At 37.8% G+C, this 19875-nt stretch overlaps 1 protein-coding gene across 1 annotated transcript; it reads left to right on the top strand.

The window, feature by feature from the left end:
- Positions 1-5966: 5966 nt before the first annotated feature.
- Positions 5967-18658, top strand: LOC128606794 (FERM domain-containing protein 5-like). The gene is made up of 2 exons (XM_053623215.1): positions 5967-7101; positions 17373-18658. The coding sequence occupies exons 1-2, from the start codon at positions 6699-6701 to the stop codon at positions 17951-17953; spliced, it is 984 nt and encodes a 327-aa protein (XP_053479190.1). The 5' UTR covers positions 5967-6698; the 3' UTR covers positions 17954-18658.
- Positions 18659-19875: the final 1217 nt, after the last annotated feature.

The raw sequence follows: 19875 nt of genomic DNA, 5'->3' as shown, positions 1-19875 counted from the left end.
CAATTCTATGAAACTGCATTCATAATGGGGCTCAGCTGGACTAGACGCAACCAGACTTGATTACTGCAAACCCTGTTCAATTTAATCAAGACTTTTTCAACAGTATGAATTTAGTTAAAAGGTCTTACCCATTAACACACTATGTCAAAATTGAAAGAAATTCCAGAAATGATGAGGACGAAGGTGATGGAAATACATCAGTCTGGGAAGGGTTACAAAGCTATTTCAAATGCTTTGGAAAAAAAACTCAGCACAGTAGTGAACCTTCCCAGAAGTGGCCGACCTTCCAAAATTCCTCCAAGAGCACAGCAATGACTCATCCAGGAAGTCACAAAAGGACAAGGACAATATCAAGGACAACAAGGAACTACAAGTCTGTCCTTGCATCAATAAAGGTCAATGTTCATGACTCCAATATCAGAAAGACACTGGGCAAAAATTGCATCCGTGGCGAGGCGAAAACCACTGCCAGCCCAGAAGAACATTAAGGCTTGTCTGAATTTTGCCAAAACACACCTTAATGATCCTCAAACCGTTTGGGAGAATGGTCTGTGGACTGATGAGTCGAAAGTTGAACTGTTTGGATGACAGGGGTCCTGTTACATCTGGCATAAACCAAACACAGAATTCCACGAGAAGAACATCATACCTACAGTCAAGCATGTGGTGGCAGTGTGATGGTGTGGGGATGCTTTGCTGCTTCAGGGCCTGGGCAACTTGCAATAATTGAGGAAGGCATGAATTCTGCTCTCTACCTAAAGGAGAATGTCCGATCTTCAGTCTGTAAGTTGAAACTTAAGAGCAACTGGATTATTCAAGACAGCATAGGAGTAAGTCCTAGTCCTAGAAGTAGTGAAAGACTCCAGTTATCAGAAGTGTTTGGTTGCAGTTATTGCTGCGAAAGGTGGCACAAACAGATTTTAAGTTTAACAGGGCAATTAGTTTTTCACATTGGTGATAGGTTTTGGATTTTTTGCTTCAATAAAAAAACTGTATTGTGTCTACTCAGGTTGCCTTTGTTTTATGTTGTATTTTGTTTGAAGATCTAAAACTATTTAGTATGAGATATAGACAAAAACAGAAGAAATCAATACTTTTTCATAGCACTTTGACAGAGACAACAGGAATATAAAGAAAATAAAATTAATACACAGTGAGCCCCACCAGGAAAAGCAGATTTAGCAAATGTTTAATTTAACGTTCCATTAAACAAACACATTTGACCCGACTAAATAAGCATTTATAAATGGACAAAATACACACACACACATTATTTATTTATTTATTTATTTATTTATTCATATAGGGCGCACGGTGGCTCAATGGTTAGCATGTTCACCTCACGCCGCCAGGGTCGGGGTTCGATTCCCGCGGCTCTGATGTGCAGAGTTCTCCCCGTGCTGCGGGGGTTTCCTCCGGGTACTCCAGTTTCCTCCCCCAGTCCAAAGACATGCATGGTATGGTGAGTGTGTATGTGATTGTGCCCTGTGATGGATTGGCACCCTGTCCAGGGTGTACCCCGCCTTGTGCCTGATGCTCCCTGGGATAGGCTCCAGGTTTCCCGTGACCCTGAATATATAACGAGCATGAGGTTGAGACAGAGGGGGAGCACAATCCTCTGCAGAACAAGAGGGGGGAGCGATATATTCCACAGAGCAAGAGGGACGCATAGTGCATAACAGAGGAAGGAACGACCTCATCAGAGGAGCAGGACGGTGGAGCAACATCCGAAGCTGATCATGAAAGCTGATCATGAAGGATGACCATGGAGACAGAGTGAGAAAGCGGAGCCTGTCGTAGTGACATCCGAGGTGGAGCAGGGATATAAAGCGATGCTCTCAACCGAACGCTTGAATTATTATTATTATTATTAGTATTATATTTTTATAATTATTTTTTTTTAATAAATAATACTAATCATTATACTTGTTCATTTATTTATTGAGGAAAATGATCCAATATTACATATCTGTGAGTGGCAAAAGGCAAAAGTATGTGAACTCTAGGATCAACAGTTAATTTGAAGGTGAAATTAGAGTGTTTTCAATCAATGGGATGACAATCAGGTGTGAGTGAGTGCCATGTTTCATATAAAGAAAGGGATCTATCAAAGTCTGATCTTCACAACACATGTTTGTGGAAGTGTATCATGGCACGAACAAAGGAGATTTCTGAGGACCTCAAAATACTTATGTGGATTTCTGAGGACAGAAAAAGAGTTGCTGATGTTCATCAGGCTGGAAAAGTTTACAAAACCATCTCTAAAGAGTTTGGACTCCACCAATCCACAGACAAACTGTGTACAAATGGAGGAAATTTAAGACCATTGTTACCCTCCCGAGGAGTGGTTGACCAACAAAGATCACTCCAAGAGCAAGGCATGTAATAGTCTTGGACACTAAGACACAAAGTAACCCAGGGAAACTTCTAAGCAACTAAAGGCCTCTATCACATTGGCTAATGTTAATGTTCATGAGTCCACTATCAGGAGAACACTGAACACTGGGTTGCAAGGAGAAAGCCACTGCTCTCCAAAAAGAGTATTGTTGCCCATCTACAGTTTTCTAAAGATCACGTGAACAATCCAAAAGGGTATTATAAAAATGTTTTGTGGACGGATGAGACCAAAATAGATCTTTTCGGTTTAAATGAGAAGTGTTATGTTTAGAGAAAGGAAAACACTGCATTCCATCATAAGAAACTTATCCCATCTGTGACACATGGTGGAAGTAGTACCATAGTTTGGGCCTGTTTTGATGCATCTGGGCCAGAACGGCTTGCCATTATTGATGGAACAATGAATTATGATTTATAAAAGAGAATTCTAAAGGAAAATGTCAAGACAATGACCCTAAGCGCACAAGTCATTCTATCAAAGCACCAGTGACGTGCGGCCTCCCCTGTGTCATCAGGAAATGTAAAAAACAAATAATGATTAAAAAGAAATAAATATTTGTCCACTGATCTGTGATAGAAATGTAATTATTGTATGATTCCAATCGTTCCAATGATTTTTATAGTCAATATCACTGAATTTGTGTATTTTCCTGTTCAAATACGAGGGAAAGACGCGAAGGAAGGCAGCGATGAGCTGAGCCTCCTCTCGGATTGCGCAATCCCTCACAAACTGGGTTGAGCTGCTCTTTTTTTTTTTTGCTCAACTTGAGCACGTGCAATTGATCTCTCTGTATGACACCAATGTAATGTTTGTACACACTTTTATTATATGTCCTCACATTCCATAGTCTTGGTCATGTATTTTAAGTATGTGTATAATTTATTAGTCTTGCAGATCTGACATAACGCCGCAGTGAAAAAGCAGGAGGGGAGGCAACCAGTACCTCTGCCTCACTGAAGGGGGCGTGTGTGAGCATACAGGCTTGTTCTGCTATTGTTCTTCTTCACGTATTACAGACAAATGGCATTGTGGGTAATATGCTAGCTAAAAAAAAGTCAAGTAGAGAAAGTTAAGTGCACCACATCAGTCCGTTTATTTTAATTTTTTGCCCTGACTGCGAAAATGGAAGATTATATATGTGTGTGTGTGTGTGTGTGTGTGTGTGTGTGTATAAGCTAAAACATTTATCTGCTATACAATCCGTGACAAAAATAAAAGACCTGCCGTTTTTTAATAATAAGTAAAAAAAATATATATATAAAACAAGATAAGAAAAAAATGAAGTTATTTTAAAGAATAAAACTACATTTGTCTTTTTGTTGTGGACTGTATATACTTTCATTTGTATTGAATGAGTATGAATTGTGGAATTGTGATGGCAAATTAAGAACACACGGAGAGTGCAGAGCAAATGCGCTCTCTCTGAGCCGCTATAAATTTAACCTTCTTCTTTGGCCAAATATGTACCTTACCTATGTGTGTGTAAAGAATGCTGATATGGGATATGAAACATAACCAGTAGTCAATGTGCAAGCAGCCAGTTGAATGGTGAATTTATGCTACTCTGGCGAATTCATATATTTGTAAATCTGACTTTGAAAGATTCAGTGCCTCCCCAGCCACAAACCTCACCGCATGTCACTGAAAAGAACAGTTAAAGAAGAATAAAGTTAATGTTTTGGAATGGCCAATTCAAAGTGCTGATCTTAATCCAATAGAAATGTTGTAGATGGACCTGAAGCAAGCAGGTCATGTGAGGAAACCCACCAATATCTCAGAGTTGAAGCACTTCTGTACTGAGTAATGGGCAGGTGTAGTGAAAGGTGCAATAGTGATTTTTTTTTCTTGTAAAAATAACATTTAAAAAAAATATACAGAGCATGATTTTAAAAATGTTTAAGGCATCGCCTCAGCACAAGTGTATTACGTGGCTGAGAAAACCTGTTTTGAAAATTATGAGTCATTATGGCCTGCTTATTTGTATCTATTTTTATAGACATGCCCCAATGCTCCTTCACTCCAACCGCACCACAGTCTATTAAAAAATAGTCAGCACCCAGCACAACCAGATAGTTTTACAGTGAGCAAAAAATCACTGTCTTTTTAAAAATCTTGCAGACAAATACAACCCACAATTAAAACAGAATATATATTGTTTAGCACTTTTATAATATAGAGTGCAATATGGAATTTATTACTGGTAAAGGCAATGAGGATGAACACAGATATAGATATATCTCTCCTGAATAGATATGTAAACTCACTCTGTATAAAGCTTTGAATTGTTTGAATTTCCAGCTTTACATCACAAATTAAGCAAATGTTTCCATTGCTTAGCGCATCCTTGTGTAAAATGGATGATGAGTCACAAATTTAATGTGAAATGCAATGTCAACTTGTGAAATTGTTGTTCTAGCTATAACAGGACCACAGATTTAAGAAAAATATATACTGCCACTCTCAGGAAATGGGCGTGCAGGTGGATGCAAGTGCAGTAAAAAAGCTTTTATTAAAGAGAGGCAGGCAGACAAATCCAAAACGTGATCAAAATCAAAAGGTCAGGCGATTTACAAACAATGATAACAAGGTTAAATCAGAAACATAAAACAAAAAAATAAAACAAGATCAAGACACAATGGAAACAGACACAGAAACAAAAGGCTCTGTAATGTTCAGGAGGCGAAACACTGATCCAATACTGCACAGGGAACAAAGATGCTCGAGGGATTTAAATACATAGATAAATCAGAGGAGGTAACAAAGAGCAGCTGAGAATGATTAGGACACAACCAATCATATGACATGGGTGGAGAAAGGACATAAACCAAAACAAAAACGCATGTGGTAACAAAAGTGATGTCAATGCGGAACCGCGCCCTGCATCTGTGAGCTTTCTCTGTGCTATGGGGGAATCTCTGACGTATCCCCCCAAGGGGTTGTTCTCCCAAAGTGGCTACAATAGCTCCCCATCCTGGTGGTCCTGGCCCTTTGGGCAAAAGTGAGGTGGAAACCAGGCTTGGGAGGCTGCGCCATCATCCTTAAACGTAGGCTGGTCTTGGGACGCAACGCCGTCGGCCTCTGGCAGGAGCAGGTCATGGGAGGTAGTGCCGTCAACCTCTGATAGGAGCAGGTCTTCGGAGAGGCCACGGCATCGGTTTCTGGAGGTCACCCCGACGACCACTGGCAGGAGCATATCAGGATGGCCTAAGGCTAGAGCTCTGCTCTGAGATGAGGTCACCACATTGACCTCAGACTGGAGCTTACCAGGGGAGACCAACTTGTTGGTCTCAGGCTGGAGCTCTGGAGGTGAGCTCACTTGCTCCTTTTTGACTCCAGCCTTCCTATCCTCAAAGAACACAGAAACAAACGGCTTTGTAATGTTCAGGCAGCAAAACACTGAAACAATACTGCGTAACCAATACATAATACACTGTGGAAAAACAACATAGCAACCAATATTTGAACTACATATTATGTAGTTGGTTGGCATTTATCAAATTATATTATAATATTTTAGTTGATATCCCAATATGTAAAAAATCAACTCAGAAGCACTTTCCTTAGACAGACTGAAATATCCTGTTTCTCTGGAAAGCTTGTGTGCTTTATATTTTATGCCTTTTAAAATGCAGTAATAATTTTCTTCAGTAGGTTCCTTCCAGTTTAAATATTTTAAATTGAATTTGAGGCATACAAATTAGTAACAAGAAGGACCAGACCTGCTGGTGTCAGAGTTCTACTTGTTACTGCGAATATGAAGCAGCAGTAGGTGCTCAAACATGCAGAATCCTAAAATAAACTAAGCTGTGTGCTTTTTTTTTTTTTTTTTTTAAAGAATTGTTACTAAATACTAAAAAAAGTTTGCTTCCAAACCACTTTGCTTCTAAACACACATGCGCGAACACAGACACACACACGGACACACACGGACACACAGGCAAACTGCAATCTGATCTATATCCTGGAAAAACAGGTGATTGTGTCATTCATACACTCTGCTTAAGTGCCAGTGTTCTACTGAATGCCAATATACACAGGCTTTTCCAGCACCTGCCTCTTTCCTGGATCAGTTCCTGAACATCTAGATCTGAGGATCAGTTTAACAGGTTTTTTTTTTTTTTTTTCCAAAATCTGTATACACATGACATGAACAAGTGTGAGACGTTGTGAAGTTAAGGCTAAGTGGGAGTGTGCTGACACCTTATCTTCCTGAAGTATAGACTACCCAGCAGTCTGAAAATAGCTGAAGACGCACTCTCCATTTAAGTCACTGGCTGTGAGGAAAGAGAGAGACCAGATCATGTTGTGTGAGCCCCTGTTTGGAAAATGTTTAGAACCTTCTTTGCCTCATCTCACTCACCTCTGGCACTACGCATGCAGTCAAGGCCTACAGGCACCAGTAACTGGGTTGGCACTCATATATATTCACTGGCAACCAGCAAACCTGCTTATTTTTTCTTTCTGTGGCATTATGGTCAAGTGCCTGATCCGCATCAGCACCAGGGTGAATGTGCACCTGCGCATGATCAACCACTGCTACCGGGATGTGAAAGTGCATGTGCTCAGCCTGGGGCCACGGCTGTTGGGGAAGGCCCTGGGGGTGCTGCCGCTTTACCCAGCCATTACCAGTCAGCAGGAGGCTGTGCAGGCATTTCCTCTGCCTGCCACACCACAGCCATGTGTACTGTCCAGCACAAGCTCAGGTGCAGTGTATGGTTTGTTTCTTTCAATTGTTTCATTACACTACACTGAGACTGTGTATTTAATAGCACATATTGTAAGCCTTTTCTGTGCCCTCAAGTGTGTGGCTCGAAATAAGAAATTTGTAAAATTGTTAAATACTCTAATGTTTGTATATTGAATGGTTGGAATGGGTAGCTGACCTAAGTAATTGTTTTTGTTTGGCTTGGTAATAAACATCATTGGATGTAACATGGTACAAAGTAACAACATACAGTAGTGTAATTACTTTTTCATGTAAGAGGGTAATGTAATCCATTACAGTTTAAATTCTTGCAATGCATGAGTAACAGTGACCGTGAACCATCTATTAAGTATTCTGAATTAAGGTAACCAGTAAATAGCTAGTTACATTTTTCACATTTCCTACAAAACTTTGTAACACTTTTCAAAGGTTTGGCAGAAATGAGGAAGCTGGAGGAAGGCTTGTAACAGCTCAAAAGGCTTTTTAATTTACATTTACTTTTCAGCCTCTTTATTCACACACACAAGCATGCGCATACTCTCTCTTTCCCGAGGCACTAGTCGCTCCCCTTTTTATTACCGCATCTCCTCACTGCAACACATTCATTACTAGAATTTCCCACAGGTGTACATTCCTCACCACTCACCTTCTCTGGCTCCGCCCCTCCATTCACAACCCATCTCATGGATCTTATCCCATATGGTGATCCTCAACTAATTTCTAAAATATCCATTTTGCCTTACTGCACTGTATCTGTTTGTTTATGTGTCTAACTTTGTACCCCACACATGATCACACATTGAAACATTGGCTACACACACACACACACACTATCCAGATGACTCGCATCTCTCTAAACATGTATATAAGACAATTAATAAATCCTAATGCAGAAGCGTAAATTGGTATCATGGACTGTACGTGGCTTCTGGACCCAGGCATAAAGGACTACAATAACTAACCATCTGGTAAAATTGGGGGCCGATATATGCTTTTTAAAGGAAACATCTCAAACTCAGAACTTGAACCTTTTTAATTAAAAAAAAAAATTCCACCTTATATTCTCTTCAACATAGAACAGCAAACAAAGGAGTTTCAATATTAATCAATAAAAATATTCCACTAATCCATAACACAACCATCACTGATGGAAGATTTGTTATTGTCAATGTATCCATTAATCACATAATATACACACTAGCTAGTATTTATGGGCCAATCAATGATAACCCATCCTTTATGCCTAATTTCTTTTCATTACTACATGACACAAATAATAATATTATTACTGGAGACTTCAATACTATCATCAACCCACAAATGGACCGATCAAATGTATCCGATACTTCAAGAAATTGGCATTCTACAGAAACAATAAAACAATACATGACTCATTATGGACTTGGCAATTATTAGAGAATGAATAACCCTTCACTTAGAGAATATACTTACTTCTCTTCTCACTAATCCTTTTCTAGAATTGACCTTCTTCTCATCAGTAAATCACTCACCCAACAGAGACGACAATTCACCCAATCATAATCAGTGACCGTGTCCCACAACGGATGGCGCTTCAATACCTCATTACTTCATGACCAAGATTTTTGATAGTTTCGTTAAGAAAGCGTGAATGACACTTAAGAAAGATGAATGACTCCCCAGATGTTTCAGCATCACTATTATGGGAAACAGGCAAAGGAGTAATTACAGGAAAGATAATATCATACTCATCATACAGGAAAAAGCAGAAACAACAATGGGAAAATAACTTAGAACAAAGAATTAAACAACTCACATATTTATTCCACTAACCCCAGTGAACAAATACAAAGCGAACTGAATCATCTCAAAATAGGACCTGACAGCATTATACACCAAAAAACACAATTCATTATCTAACAACTTAAACACCAACCATATCAATATAGCAACAAAACAAGTAAATACGTAGCAAATCAATTAAAGTGTAAAAAAGAAAAAAAATCAATAATTCGATCCATAATTAATCAGGCTATATAGTTCAGAATCCACATTAAATTTATAATGTATTCCAAACATTTTATAAAAAAATGATACTCCTCTGATCACAACTCAGATCAAACAGAAATAGAATTTTTTTCAAAGAAATAAAATTGCCAACAATACCAAAAGATCAGGCAAATGCATTAGATGCACCCCTCACCCCTGAAGAACTCTATAAAGCACTAGATAAAATGCCTAATAACAAATCACCTGGACCTGATGGACTACCAGCGGAATTTTATAAACAATTTTGGCAAATGTTATCCCCGTTATTTTAGAGTAGTCATAGAAATAAAAACTACATCCACAATACCCAAACATATGGATACAGCCGCTAAGTAAATTGGATGTTTCTATTCAGCACTCTACATAGATTCGGTTTTGGAGAGTCATTCATCCACTGGATAAAAATATTATATGCATCACCCAGGGCCACAGTAACCACAAATGGGGGTTCACACTACACCGGGGAACCAAACAAGGATGGCCACTCTCTCCTTTGTATTTGCAATTTTTATGGAACCACTCGCCGCAGCAATATGACAAAATAATAAAATCAAAGGAATACAAAATAACAATACACAACATAAAATTGGTCTTTATGCAGATTACTTGTTACTATGTTTACAGGACCCATACAATTCACTACAGGAAACCTTAAAAATTATTAATATTTTCTCCAAAATTTCAGATTACACAATACATCGACCATACTATCACTTTATGAAGATTCCTGGGACTCTACAGCTCATAACTCTACTCTCCCACTCCATGCTGGCAGCATTACTTATTTAGGTATCAACATTTCCCCCAGGCTGTCAGAGTTGTTTAACCTCAATTATACTCCTCTTTTAAAAGAGATAGAAGATGATTTTAAATGCTGGACTAATCTTCCACTCTCACTCATTGGTCACATTGCTACAGTTAAAATGAAAACTTTACCAAAAAATTAACTATCTGTTCTCAATGTTTCTGAAAGCGCCCACAGATAAATGGTTTAAATCACTGGACTCATTAATGTCTCATTTCTATTGGAAAAACAAGACCCTTAAAATATCTCTGGTAAAATTACAAAAGACAAAATCACAAGGTGGCCCAGATACACCAAACTTTCAATATTACTTTTTAGCAAACTGTCACAATTTCCCCTAGCGCTATGCACAAGTTCAAAGTGCAAGCGCACGCTTCTGGGTTTTCAGTGACCTTGACTTTGTTTACATTTTACACGTTCATCCATGATTTTTGTCCTGTCTCTGCCCCTGTATTTTCATTGGTTTTTTTTCCCCCCATATGTGTGTAATCATTGTTTCACCTCTGATTACATTTGTTATTTAAACCCCTCGTGTATCTATGTACATCATGAAGTATTGAGTGTTATCACTGTACCAAGCATTTGTACCCTGGTCCTCATTTTGGTTCCATAGTCTTTGAACTTGTTTCTTGTTTCTCATTAGGTGCTTTTGCCTTGCCTGTTTAATGCCCATTTGCAGATCGCCTGACTCATTGCCTGTTTTTTGACCACGCTATTGTCTCATGATTTGGATTCATCTGCCTGCCTCTCTTTAATAAAAGTTCTTATCTGCACTTGCATTCACCCTAACCTCCATTACGTGACACAAACCAGCTCCAATATTTAGTGAACTGGATTCAGAAACACAATAATAAATGTAATAAACCTCCCTCTTATATATATATATATATATAAAAAAAAAAAAAAAAAAAAAAAAAAAGACATTTAACCAGATTTATGGCGAACAGAGGGTACATCACACCACCAGGACTTTATGGAAAAATATTACTTTATTAGCAATTTCATTTAGAAAAATAGAGCCATTAAAATATTCAAGAAAGTTCAACAAGAACATTTACTCTGTATGTCCTCACAAAGCCAAACGTCAATACACAAATAACACGCTAACTCTGCACAGCACTGCACTCTGGTGGTTATTACATGGCACAATAGAAATCATGAGCAAACATTAATCAGTGTAAAAAAAAAAAAAAAAAAAAAAAAAAAAAAAAAATCAGCCCATCCCCAGTCCAGCGTACACTAAGTAACATGTTCATCTAAACTTTAAAACTCACGACCACAACATACACACACACACACACTCCACATAAAGTTAAAACATAAAACACTTCCCCGCTTCCAGGAAACAAGACCCCACCCCAGGGTCTAGGGAAAGGAATCATCCACCAGATCAGTGCTCCAGAATACACTTTTCTTCACTTTGTTTCTGGTGAGGAGTCCTCTTTGTGCACACAGTCCTTTTCAAATGCTCTTGGAACATATAATTAGCACTCCTAAATACCCCCCATCCTTATCTAACTATACAAATACAATCTAACTAACTATCTTCGTTGCCGGACAAACCCTAATGGTCTCGAACAACACAAAGTGTCCCACCTTCCCCTGAGCGCCAAATAGCCAGTCACGTTCCTCCTCAAGTCCCCTCCTCTCACCTATAATCTCTCAATTATCCTCCACTCCAGGTGAGTTTAATCATTCCTGCCTTCAGGAAGAGAACATGCTGTGGAAAGGTTCAGATAGGCGGGGCCAATGCCAAACAAAGAGAAACCCCCAGTGTTCATCACACTATCCTATAAACCCCCAGTGTTCATCATAATAATAACTCGGGGATAGAATTAAAAGAAAATCAGTGCAAAAATTCCTCAGTCGCAGACCTTGCCTTCATACCAAACTCAATTAAGAAAATTAACTACTTTAAAAATATCACAATCGCTTCAACTCTGACAGCCTGGTGGAAAGTAAACAGAATTAATAAATCACCACTAACTCCCTGCAGTTACACCCTAATATGACACAATCCCAATTTTCAACTGTACAATAATCCTGTCCACTTTCCATTATGACAGCACAAAGTCACTCACCTCCATCATTTATTCCAAAATAACCAGTTCATATCATTTAATACACTCGTCCAAAAATACAGTCTAGGGAGGGGACAGTTTCTCCAGTATCAACAAATAAAGTCCATAATTAAATAGATTAAAGATTAATATAACCAATAACCCACCCTTCTCAGTTAATGGAAGAGATAATGAAAATAACAAATTTAAAAATATATATATATTCCAACTCTATAAAAGTATATCAAATACTGATGTAGCCATGGCACTATCAATAATCAATAATTTGGCTCTCTCCTCCAACCCCGAATTCTGGAAAGAAATCTGTAATAATACTTTCTCTATAACAATACAAATTTACAACAGTACAAGATTATTCATAGGACCCACATCTCCCCCCCAAATTTTTTTTTAATGGGTTTAAGTGACACAGACACCTGTTCACAATGTACTTTGGGTAGCACTGATGATTACTTCCACGCCACATGGACTTGTCGGCCAGTTTACTCTTATTGAATAGCAGTGACTAATACACTGTCCACTATCATGGGTGTAGAATCCCTCCATCGCCATCACTTTGTTTACTCGGTAACACCATAGAAGTTGATAATCTTCCAACCAAATATAAAAATCCACTCCTCATCCCTCTAACTATTGCCAATAAAATAATTCTGTTAAACTGGAAATTAAAAAAAATCTATACATATCAATCATTGGATCAACCTTCTTTTAGAATACGTCACATTAGAAAAAATAACATCCACCCACAAGAACAATATATTTAAATTTGATCACATCTGGAACCCATTTTAAATTTATTTTAATGTAAATCAAACACCTGGAACCGGACCCATGCACTCTCCCAATCGTATCCCTTCAAACTCATAAGAAAGAAGGGGAAAGGATAAAAATATTTGAAAATATTCATTCATTTCTGTTTTTATCCATATATATGCATATACTTCAATTAATCAATATGCATCAAACTTCTATTAATCAATACCAGTAGCACTTACAGTTCTGGGGAAAAAACTTCAGAGTGTCCCCTTTCCAAACAGACCAAAACCATGCATGTACTCCAAATGGTTCAAGAACAGCTTTAATTTTACTTTGGGTATGCCTTGGATAGGCGTTTTAGGCTAATTTTACTGAAACTCTAAGAGGTTAGGTGATTAACAGCTTTGGACATGACAGTCAAGCCTCATCAATGCACATGCACTTTCCAGCATGTATCTGAAGCTCTTGACAATTCTGTAGCAAAGCCCTATTTTGTTCTGTCGTAATTTGTTGCAAATGACTCTAAGTGGGAAGTTCATTGCAGTTTTTCCAGTATGTTGCTTATTTTGAAGTCTAAACTATAGCTGCTTGTACTATTAGAAGTAGCAGACCAATGTGAGTAGAATAAATTATGCCATAAACCAAGGCATCCAACACAAGCTAATTTTAACAATAATTTACTATATAGTGTATCGCTATGGTTCAACAAGTCCCTCCTTTTTAAGCAAACTCCACTGACAGAATGAGCAGAGCATAAAAGAACACTTCTCCTTTCAGATGTACTGCAGGTGTCAGAGCTAGATGAAAATAATAGGCAGCATTTTTTCCTCAAAAAATAGGTTGTGTTGAGTGTAAATTTACTGTTGTTTAAGAGTATATTCACAGTTTGAACACTGCATTAGCTACTTATACTTACATTACTTTGATTAACATGATATTTTAGCTAATGTCAGTTAACAAATTATAGCTCAGTCAATTCTTTTCGTGACAATTGTAAAATCAATATACTTCCGCAAATTGCAAACTGCAATTTAGCATTTTACATATTAATTAATAATGATGTAGGTACAACTTTGAGATAATGTTTGATGCACCATCTTAAGTTATATCAGGTAACAGCTCTCAATGTTTATGCTACTCGCATGAAGCACATGAAGCCATCGCTCCTGAAGAATCTCCCATAGCAGAACACTGCCTGTTATGATGTGCTGATACTGGAGAATCCATTCATAAATGTTAAATAAATGTATTTCTACAGTAAGCTTCACCATATCAGTGATTCTATGTTTATCTTTGTCAGATAACAGCAAATTTTAACCCATTTTTATTAAATTTAGATTAGGGTGTCCAATCTTATCTGCAAAAGGCTGGTTGTAGGGTTTCATTTCAGCCAAAGAGTAGCCACATCTGTTCCCAAAAGGTGAGCTTTGGTCTTCAATCAATCAACTTCAATCTGGCTCCTGCTTGGTTGCGAATAAGATTGGACACCACTGGCTTAGATTATGTGCAGCTTCCACCATACAAATCAATGTAAATGAGGTGTTACAACAGATATGATAATGTTATGAAGTGCATTTCTTTAAACCTGTGATTTACTTTGCCTATGCTGAAAAAAAAATGGAATATGTGTTTGGTCAAATTTAGGAAAAAATATTCCGTTTAATTTACATATAAAATATAATATTTCTCATCAAAATGTGATTTCGTTGCTTATACTAAACTAAATTTAAACACGTTTCTAATTACTAGATTGAATAATGTACAGGGAGTGTGATCAATTCACATTATTCATGGTATTACCATAAACCAATTACATTATGAAATCTCGTGAGAATGTTGGCACTGATGAGAATAAATAATTATAGTATTAAATTAACACACTTAAACATGTGCAGTGGTAATGTGACTGTGTCATGTATCAGAGAAGGAACTCTGGACTTCAGTTCCCAGCAGCCACTGCACCTTACTACATCAGTCACGTGACCACATGCACCTGAATCACTTTCTTGTTAATGAGCACTCGTGTGTATATAGCCACAGTTTGCACTGGTTTGTTTGTCTAATGTTTGTCTTATGATACCCTTGCGATACCCTTGCGACAGTGGTTTGCCTTAGTCATAGTGTGTTTTTGTATTTTGTTTGTTTCTTTATTAAATGTTTAAAATTCTGCACCTGCATCTGTCTCAGCTTTGAATCGTGACAGACTGTTGCAGCACACCAGTTCAATCCTTAGTTCAGGTGAGAGCATGGTGTTAAATTTTATTCAGGGCTTTAAAAATAAATGATCTAATCATCTTTTATGTACAAAAGCAAAATGTATTAATGTAACTGAATTAGGTATTTGAATTAAGTAAATTGAATCTGCTTTTTTGTTAGTGTGCTGTCAGAGCTATGACCTATCTTGGAACACTGGGCGCAAGGCAGCAATACACCTTGGGTGGGATGCCAACCCATCGCAGGGCACCATGCACACATACATTCACACACCCATTCACAGCTGTGCTATTATAGAAAATGAATTAACACCTGACAAATCAGATTCAAGCACTGTGATGCTTATTCGGTGTTCAACCTCACTGTGTTATGTATATATGCAAATCCATTAAAAACTGATGTGATTGAAATGAAATGCTCAGCAAGTTCAGGTATGGATAAAATGTTTTGGTCATTTCAATCAGTCAGTTCAAATGTCAGTCTGTTTCTTGTGTTGTTAAAAAAAAAAACTGTCTTAGCAATGTTTAAATGAGTTGTTTTTATTTGTGATAATTGAACCAGCTAAATGGTGCAATGGGGTGCATAGAAACAACAGGGACATGGTCTTACATTATAGCATGTTTTTGTTGTTAAGTAAATTGTAAATATATACATTGATTACTTTGAATTCTTCACATATTTTTGTCACATAACCAGCTCTACTAAATGAAATATTTTTTAAATGCACTGTTTCCTTCATTAGTTTCATAATGCCTCACAATCAGCAAATAATACCCTGCCTGTATCTCTTGATATATGTGTAAAAATATATAACTAATGATATATAATAAATATTGAGAACAAGGTGTCCTGGTGCAGTAGGGAGTATTGCTGCCTCACAGCTCCAGGGTCTCCGCTCCGATCCTGAGCATGGGTTAATGTCTGTGTAGAGTTTCTATGCATGTTCTCCCTGTGTCCTTGTGGTATTCCACATTATCCACCACATACCTTGCTGATAAAGCCCCTTCCACTCTCACCATTATTGATCTTTGATATTATTCTATCTGATCTTAATCTAATTAAAATTTATTATTAATCCATCTTTTCACATCAAATATGATGTGAAAAGATGGATTAATAATAAATTTGAATAATAAACCACTTTCTCTATATCCATAATGGCAGCTACCACTGTGTCCTGTTTCCTTATTCATAGCCTTCAAACAGACAAATGAATGTAGTACCATCTATACAAATGCTATTTACTTCCTGGTTAAATTACTCCAGCCAGCTGTCCCAAACCTCATCTGGTTATGATCATAGTGATATAAAATAGAGAGACCACATTCACATAATTACATCCTTTCATGTAGAGTCTGCTGCTATTACCAAAATGGGAATCATCTGCACTTGTGACGTGCCTGATAGCCAGTTAGCTCCAGATCACAATTACCAATGCACCATATTTTAACTGTTAAAAATGGAGCTTCAGTAGCTTTCAATCTTTAACAGAGTTTATTGTGACTGAAAAAGAGGCGATGCAATCTGCCATTTTAGCTGACTTTGGAGATCTATTTCTTTGCTAAAAATGACACCTCAGGTGCTGCCACAAAGCTGTCTATGTTTCAATAAATCATTTTCAAAGTCCCCAGTTCATAGACTTTGTTTATTCAATCAGTAAAATATTTTGGAGACCTGAACCACAGGAGTCTGGGAGCCTACCATGACCAACCTCAGTTCACTCTCCTTGGCTTGCCCTCTGGCCTCAGCCACATTGTAAACAAATGCTCATGGACCACTACTCAGCAGTAGCTACCATTACTAGTGGTAGTTTGAATGTATATAGTCACATAGAGCCAAAAAATATGTATATGCTTTTGACTTAGTGTGTACAGTGCTAGCTGTCTATTCTATGCATCCTGACAGGTTTTGTTTCCTGTCTTAGACAGCATATTAATAACTCAATGAGAGAAGAAACTGTATAATAGACAAGTGCATCCATCATACACTTTAGTACTATATGAAGGTTTGGGTGAAAGGGCATAGTGTGATCAGGCACAGGCAGATTTGAAACCATATGACCTTATTAAGGGTTTGATATCATATGCAGGTGATATGATCAGTTTCCGCTCTTAATACCCACCTGTTATTTGTTTGCTATGACAGACAGTTGCTTATTTTTTACGGTTGAACCTTGAGGCTATGTCCTCACATGGTAAAACTGAATGACGAGTATGTACACGTTCATTTTTCAACCATTGTAGAATTTCCAGTATGGATTTACAAGCAAAACATCTAAAATGCAAAACAAACAAGATATTGAAAATTGTTTAAACACTATCACAGACTATCACAGATTTTATTAAGCTTAGTTTATCCCTTTTTTCCTTTCTTTTTCTTTCCCAGGCCTAGAATCACTGAGGGACAATGCACCCTCCACACTCATGCGTTCCATCTCACACAGTGATTCATTCATACCTCATTCCCACAGCCAGGTGAATGAGTGCAGCAACATTGCAGAAGTAATCACTAAGGACATCTTCAGCCCATTGGACAGCGTTCTGCCTACACCAGTGACCGAGCTCAGTCTGGAGCCAGCTGCTCTCACCACAGGGCATGCTAATGGCACTCCCTGCAGTACTGAGGAGGAGATGGAGGCTGAGCAGAGCACAGTGGCAGTGAGAGAGCCAGGTGAACCAGGAACAACAGCAAGATCTGCGGTGGTGGTGTCTGTCATTACAGAGGTGGAAGAATTGAACAAGTTTGTCCTAAGTGTCCTCTGTTTGCTCCACATAACCATCAGACTCCTTTTTGTTTTGCTTCTCCTCCTCATCATTTTCACAGAGTCTGATTTGGATGTGGCCTTTTTGCATGACATCCGTCAAACACCTAAGTTTGAGCAGTTTCATTATGAATACTTTTGTCCCCTCCGACGATGGTTTGCCTGTAAGCTGCACTGGGTGGGGGGCCTGTTCATTAGAAACTAAGAATAAAGTGCAGAAAAGAGTTAATCAAGTGAAATATGCATGGCAGAGAGAGAGAGAGAGAGAGAGAGAGAGAGAGAGAAAGGGGCATAGAGTGTAAATGTGACAACAAAACGCAGCTCCTGATCTGGCAAAGTGCCAAGAGCTCGCTGCCTTCTTCATCCCTTTAGGCCCTCTATTTTTATGCTTTGACATTGTTTATACATCTGTTATATATTTTTAATACTTTTTCTTTTATCATTATTTTTGAGATTTTTTTTTTTCATTATTTTCCTTTTTTGGAACAAAAAAATCCAGAAGAACAAGTCAAGCCAAAGTCATGTCAAAGTTTATTTATAGAACACTTTTAAAAACAATGTGTTTACCAAAGTGCTGTACAAACGTCACGTACAAACAGTAAACACATAATATAATAAATAAACATAACAAAACATAAAACAAGAACAGAATCAGAAAAATAGCTCTGAGTTAAATGTCAAGGAGTAAAAATGAGTTTTAAGACTAGAAACAGAAAGTGTCTGGGCCTGCATAACATGTAAAGGCAAAGTATTCCAAAGTTTTGGGGCTGCAAATGCAAAAGCATGGTCACCCCTGCTCTTCAGCCTTGCTCGAATGACGACCAATAGTAACTGCTCAGCGGACCTAAGTGCTCTTGATGGACCATGTGACTGTATTAAATCAGACTAAATAAGTACTAAAACTAAAATATTAAAATCAATTCTGAAATGAACAGGAAGCCAGTGAAGGGATGCCAATATTGGTGTAATATGTTCTCTTTTGCAGGTTCCTGTTAATAGATGAGCAATAGCATCTGTACCATCTGCTACCATCACGTGTTAGGGAGGCTTGGCTAATATCTACATAAAGCTCAGTGCAGTAGTCAAGGCGAGTCAAAAATAAAAACATGTATAACCCTTTCAAAATCATTAAAACGCAGAAAAGACTTGACTTTGGATAACTGCCTCAACAGAAAAAAAAAACTAGATTTAATTACTGAATTAATCTGCTTATCCAGTTTAAAGTCACTGTTCATAACAGCACCCAGGTTTTACAGTGGGCTTCACATATGGTTTTATGACACCCAAATCCAGATAAGGGGCCCCACGGACACCTCTGGGTTTGAATAGCATGACTTCTGTTTTCCCTTCATTAAACTTAAAAAAAAAAAAAAATGTAAGGCCATCCAGTCTTTAATGTCCTCAAGACAATGGTGCTATGGCGTCAACATCTTTCTTTTTCAAAGCCAGATAGAGCTGTGTATCATCTGCATAACAATGAAACAAGATGCCATATTTCCTAAAAAATTATCCTAGGAGAAGCATGTATAAGGTGAACAAGACAGGAATGTAGCCCTGAGGGAAGGGAGCCCTGAGGGACGCCAAATGAGAGAAATGCAGAGGTCCCCAAGGCGGACAGAAAAACTTATAAACAGATAAGACCTAAACCATTCCAACACAGTACCTTTAATGCCAACACAATGCTCCAAACGAGAAATTAAGATGCTATGGTCTACAGTGTCAAATGCAGCCATTAGGTCTAGGAGCATAATCACCTGATTCAGTGGCTAGTAACAGTTCATTAAAAACTTTTAGCAAGGCTGTTTCTGTGCTATGAAGGGATTTAAAACAAGATTGGAATATGTCTTGAAGACCATGTAGATCTAAAAAAAGATTTGTATTTGCAATTGTATAGATACAACTTTCTCCAATATCTTAAAGAGGAACAGAAGTTTTGAGATGGGTCTGAAATTAGCAAGAACTGAGGTATCCAAATGAGATTTTTTGATCAATTGTTCCACTATTGCATGTTTAAAATTCCTAGGTACAACACCTGAGGCAAAACTACTATTTATAATTATTTTAATTCTGGTACTTATTTTAAAAATTGTTTTAAAAATGAGGAAGAACAACATCTATGCAACAGGC

Source organism: Ictalurus furcatus, chromosome 4, assembly GCF_023375685.1.
Source record: "Ictalurus furcatus strain D&B chromosome 4, Billie_1.0, whole genome shotgun sequence".
Classification (NCBI taxonomy): Eukaryota; Metazoa; Chordata; class Actinopteri; order Siluriformes; family Ictaluridae; genus Ictalurus; species Ictalurus furcatus.
The sequence above is the reverse complement of the archived record's forward strand: the minus strand, read 5'-3'. Positions and strand labels throughout refer to the sequence as shown.

Coding starts and splice junctions, on each gene's coding strand:
- LOC128606794 (XM_053623215.1), top strand. CDS start 6,699: ATGTTGTGTGAGCCCCTGTTTGGAAAATGTTTAGAACCTTCTTTGCCT. Junction 7,102..17,372: donor ACTGTCCAGCACAAGCTCAG/GTGCAGTGTATG, acceptor TTTCTTTCCCAG/GCCTAGAATCACTGAGGGAC.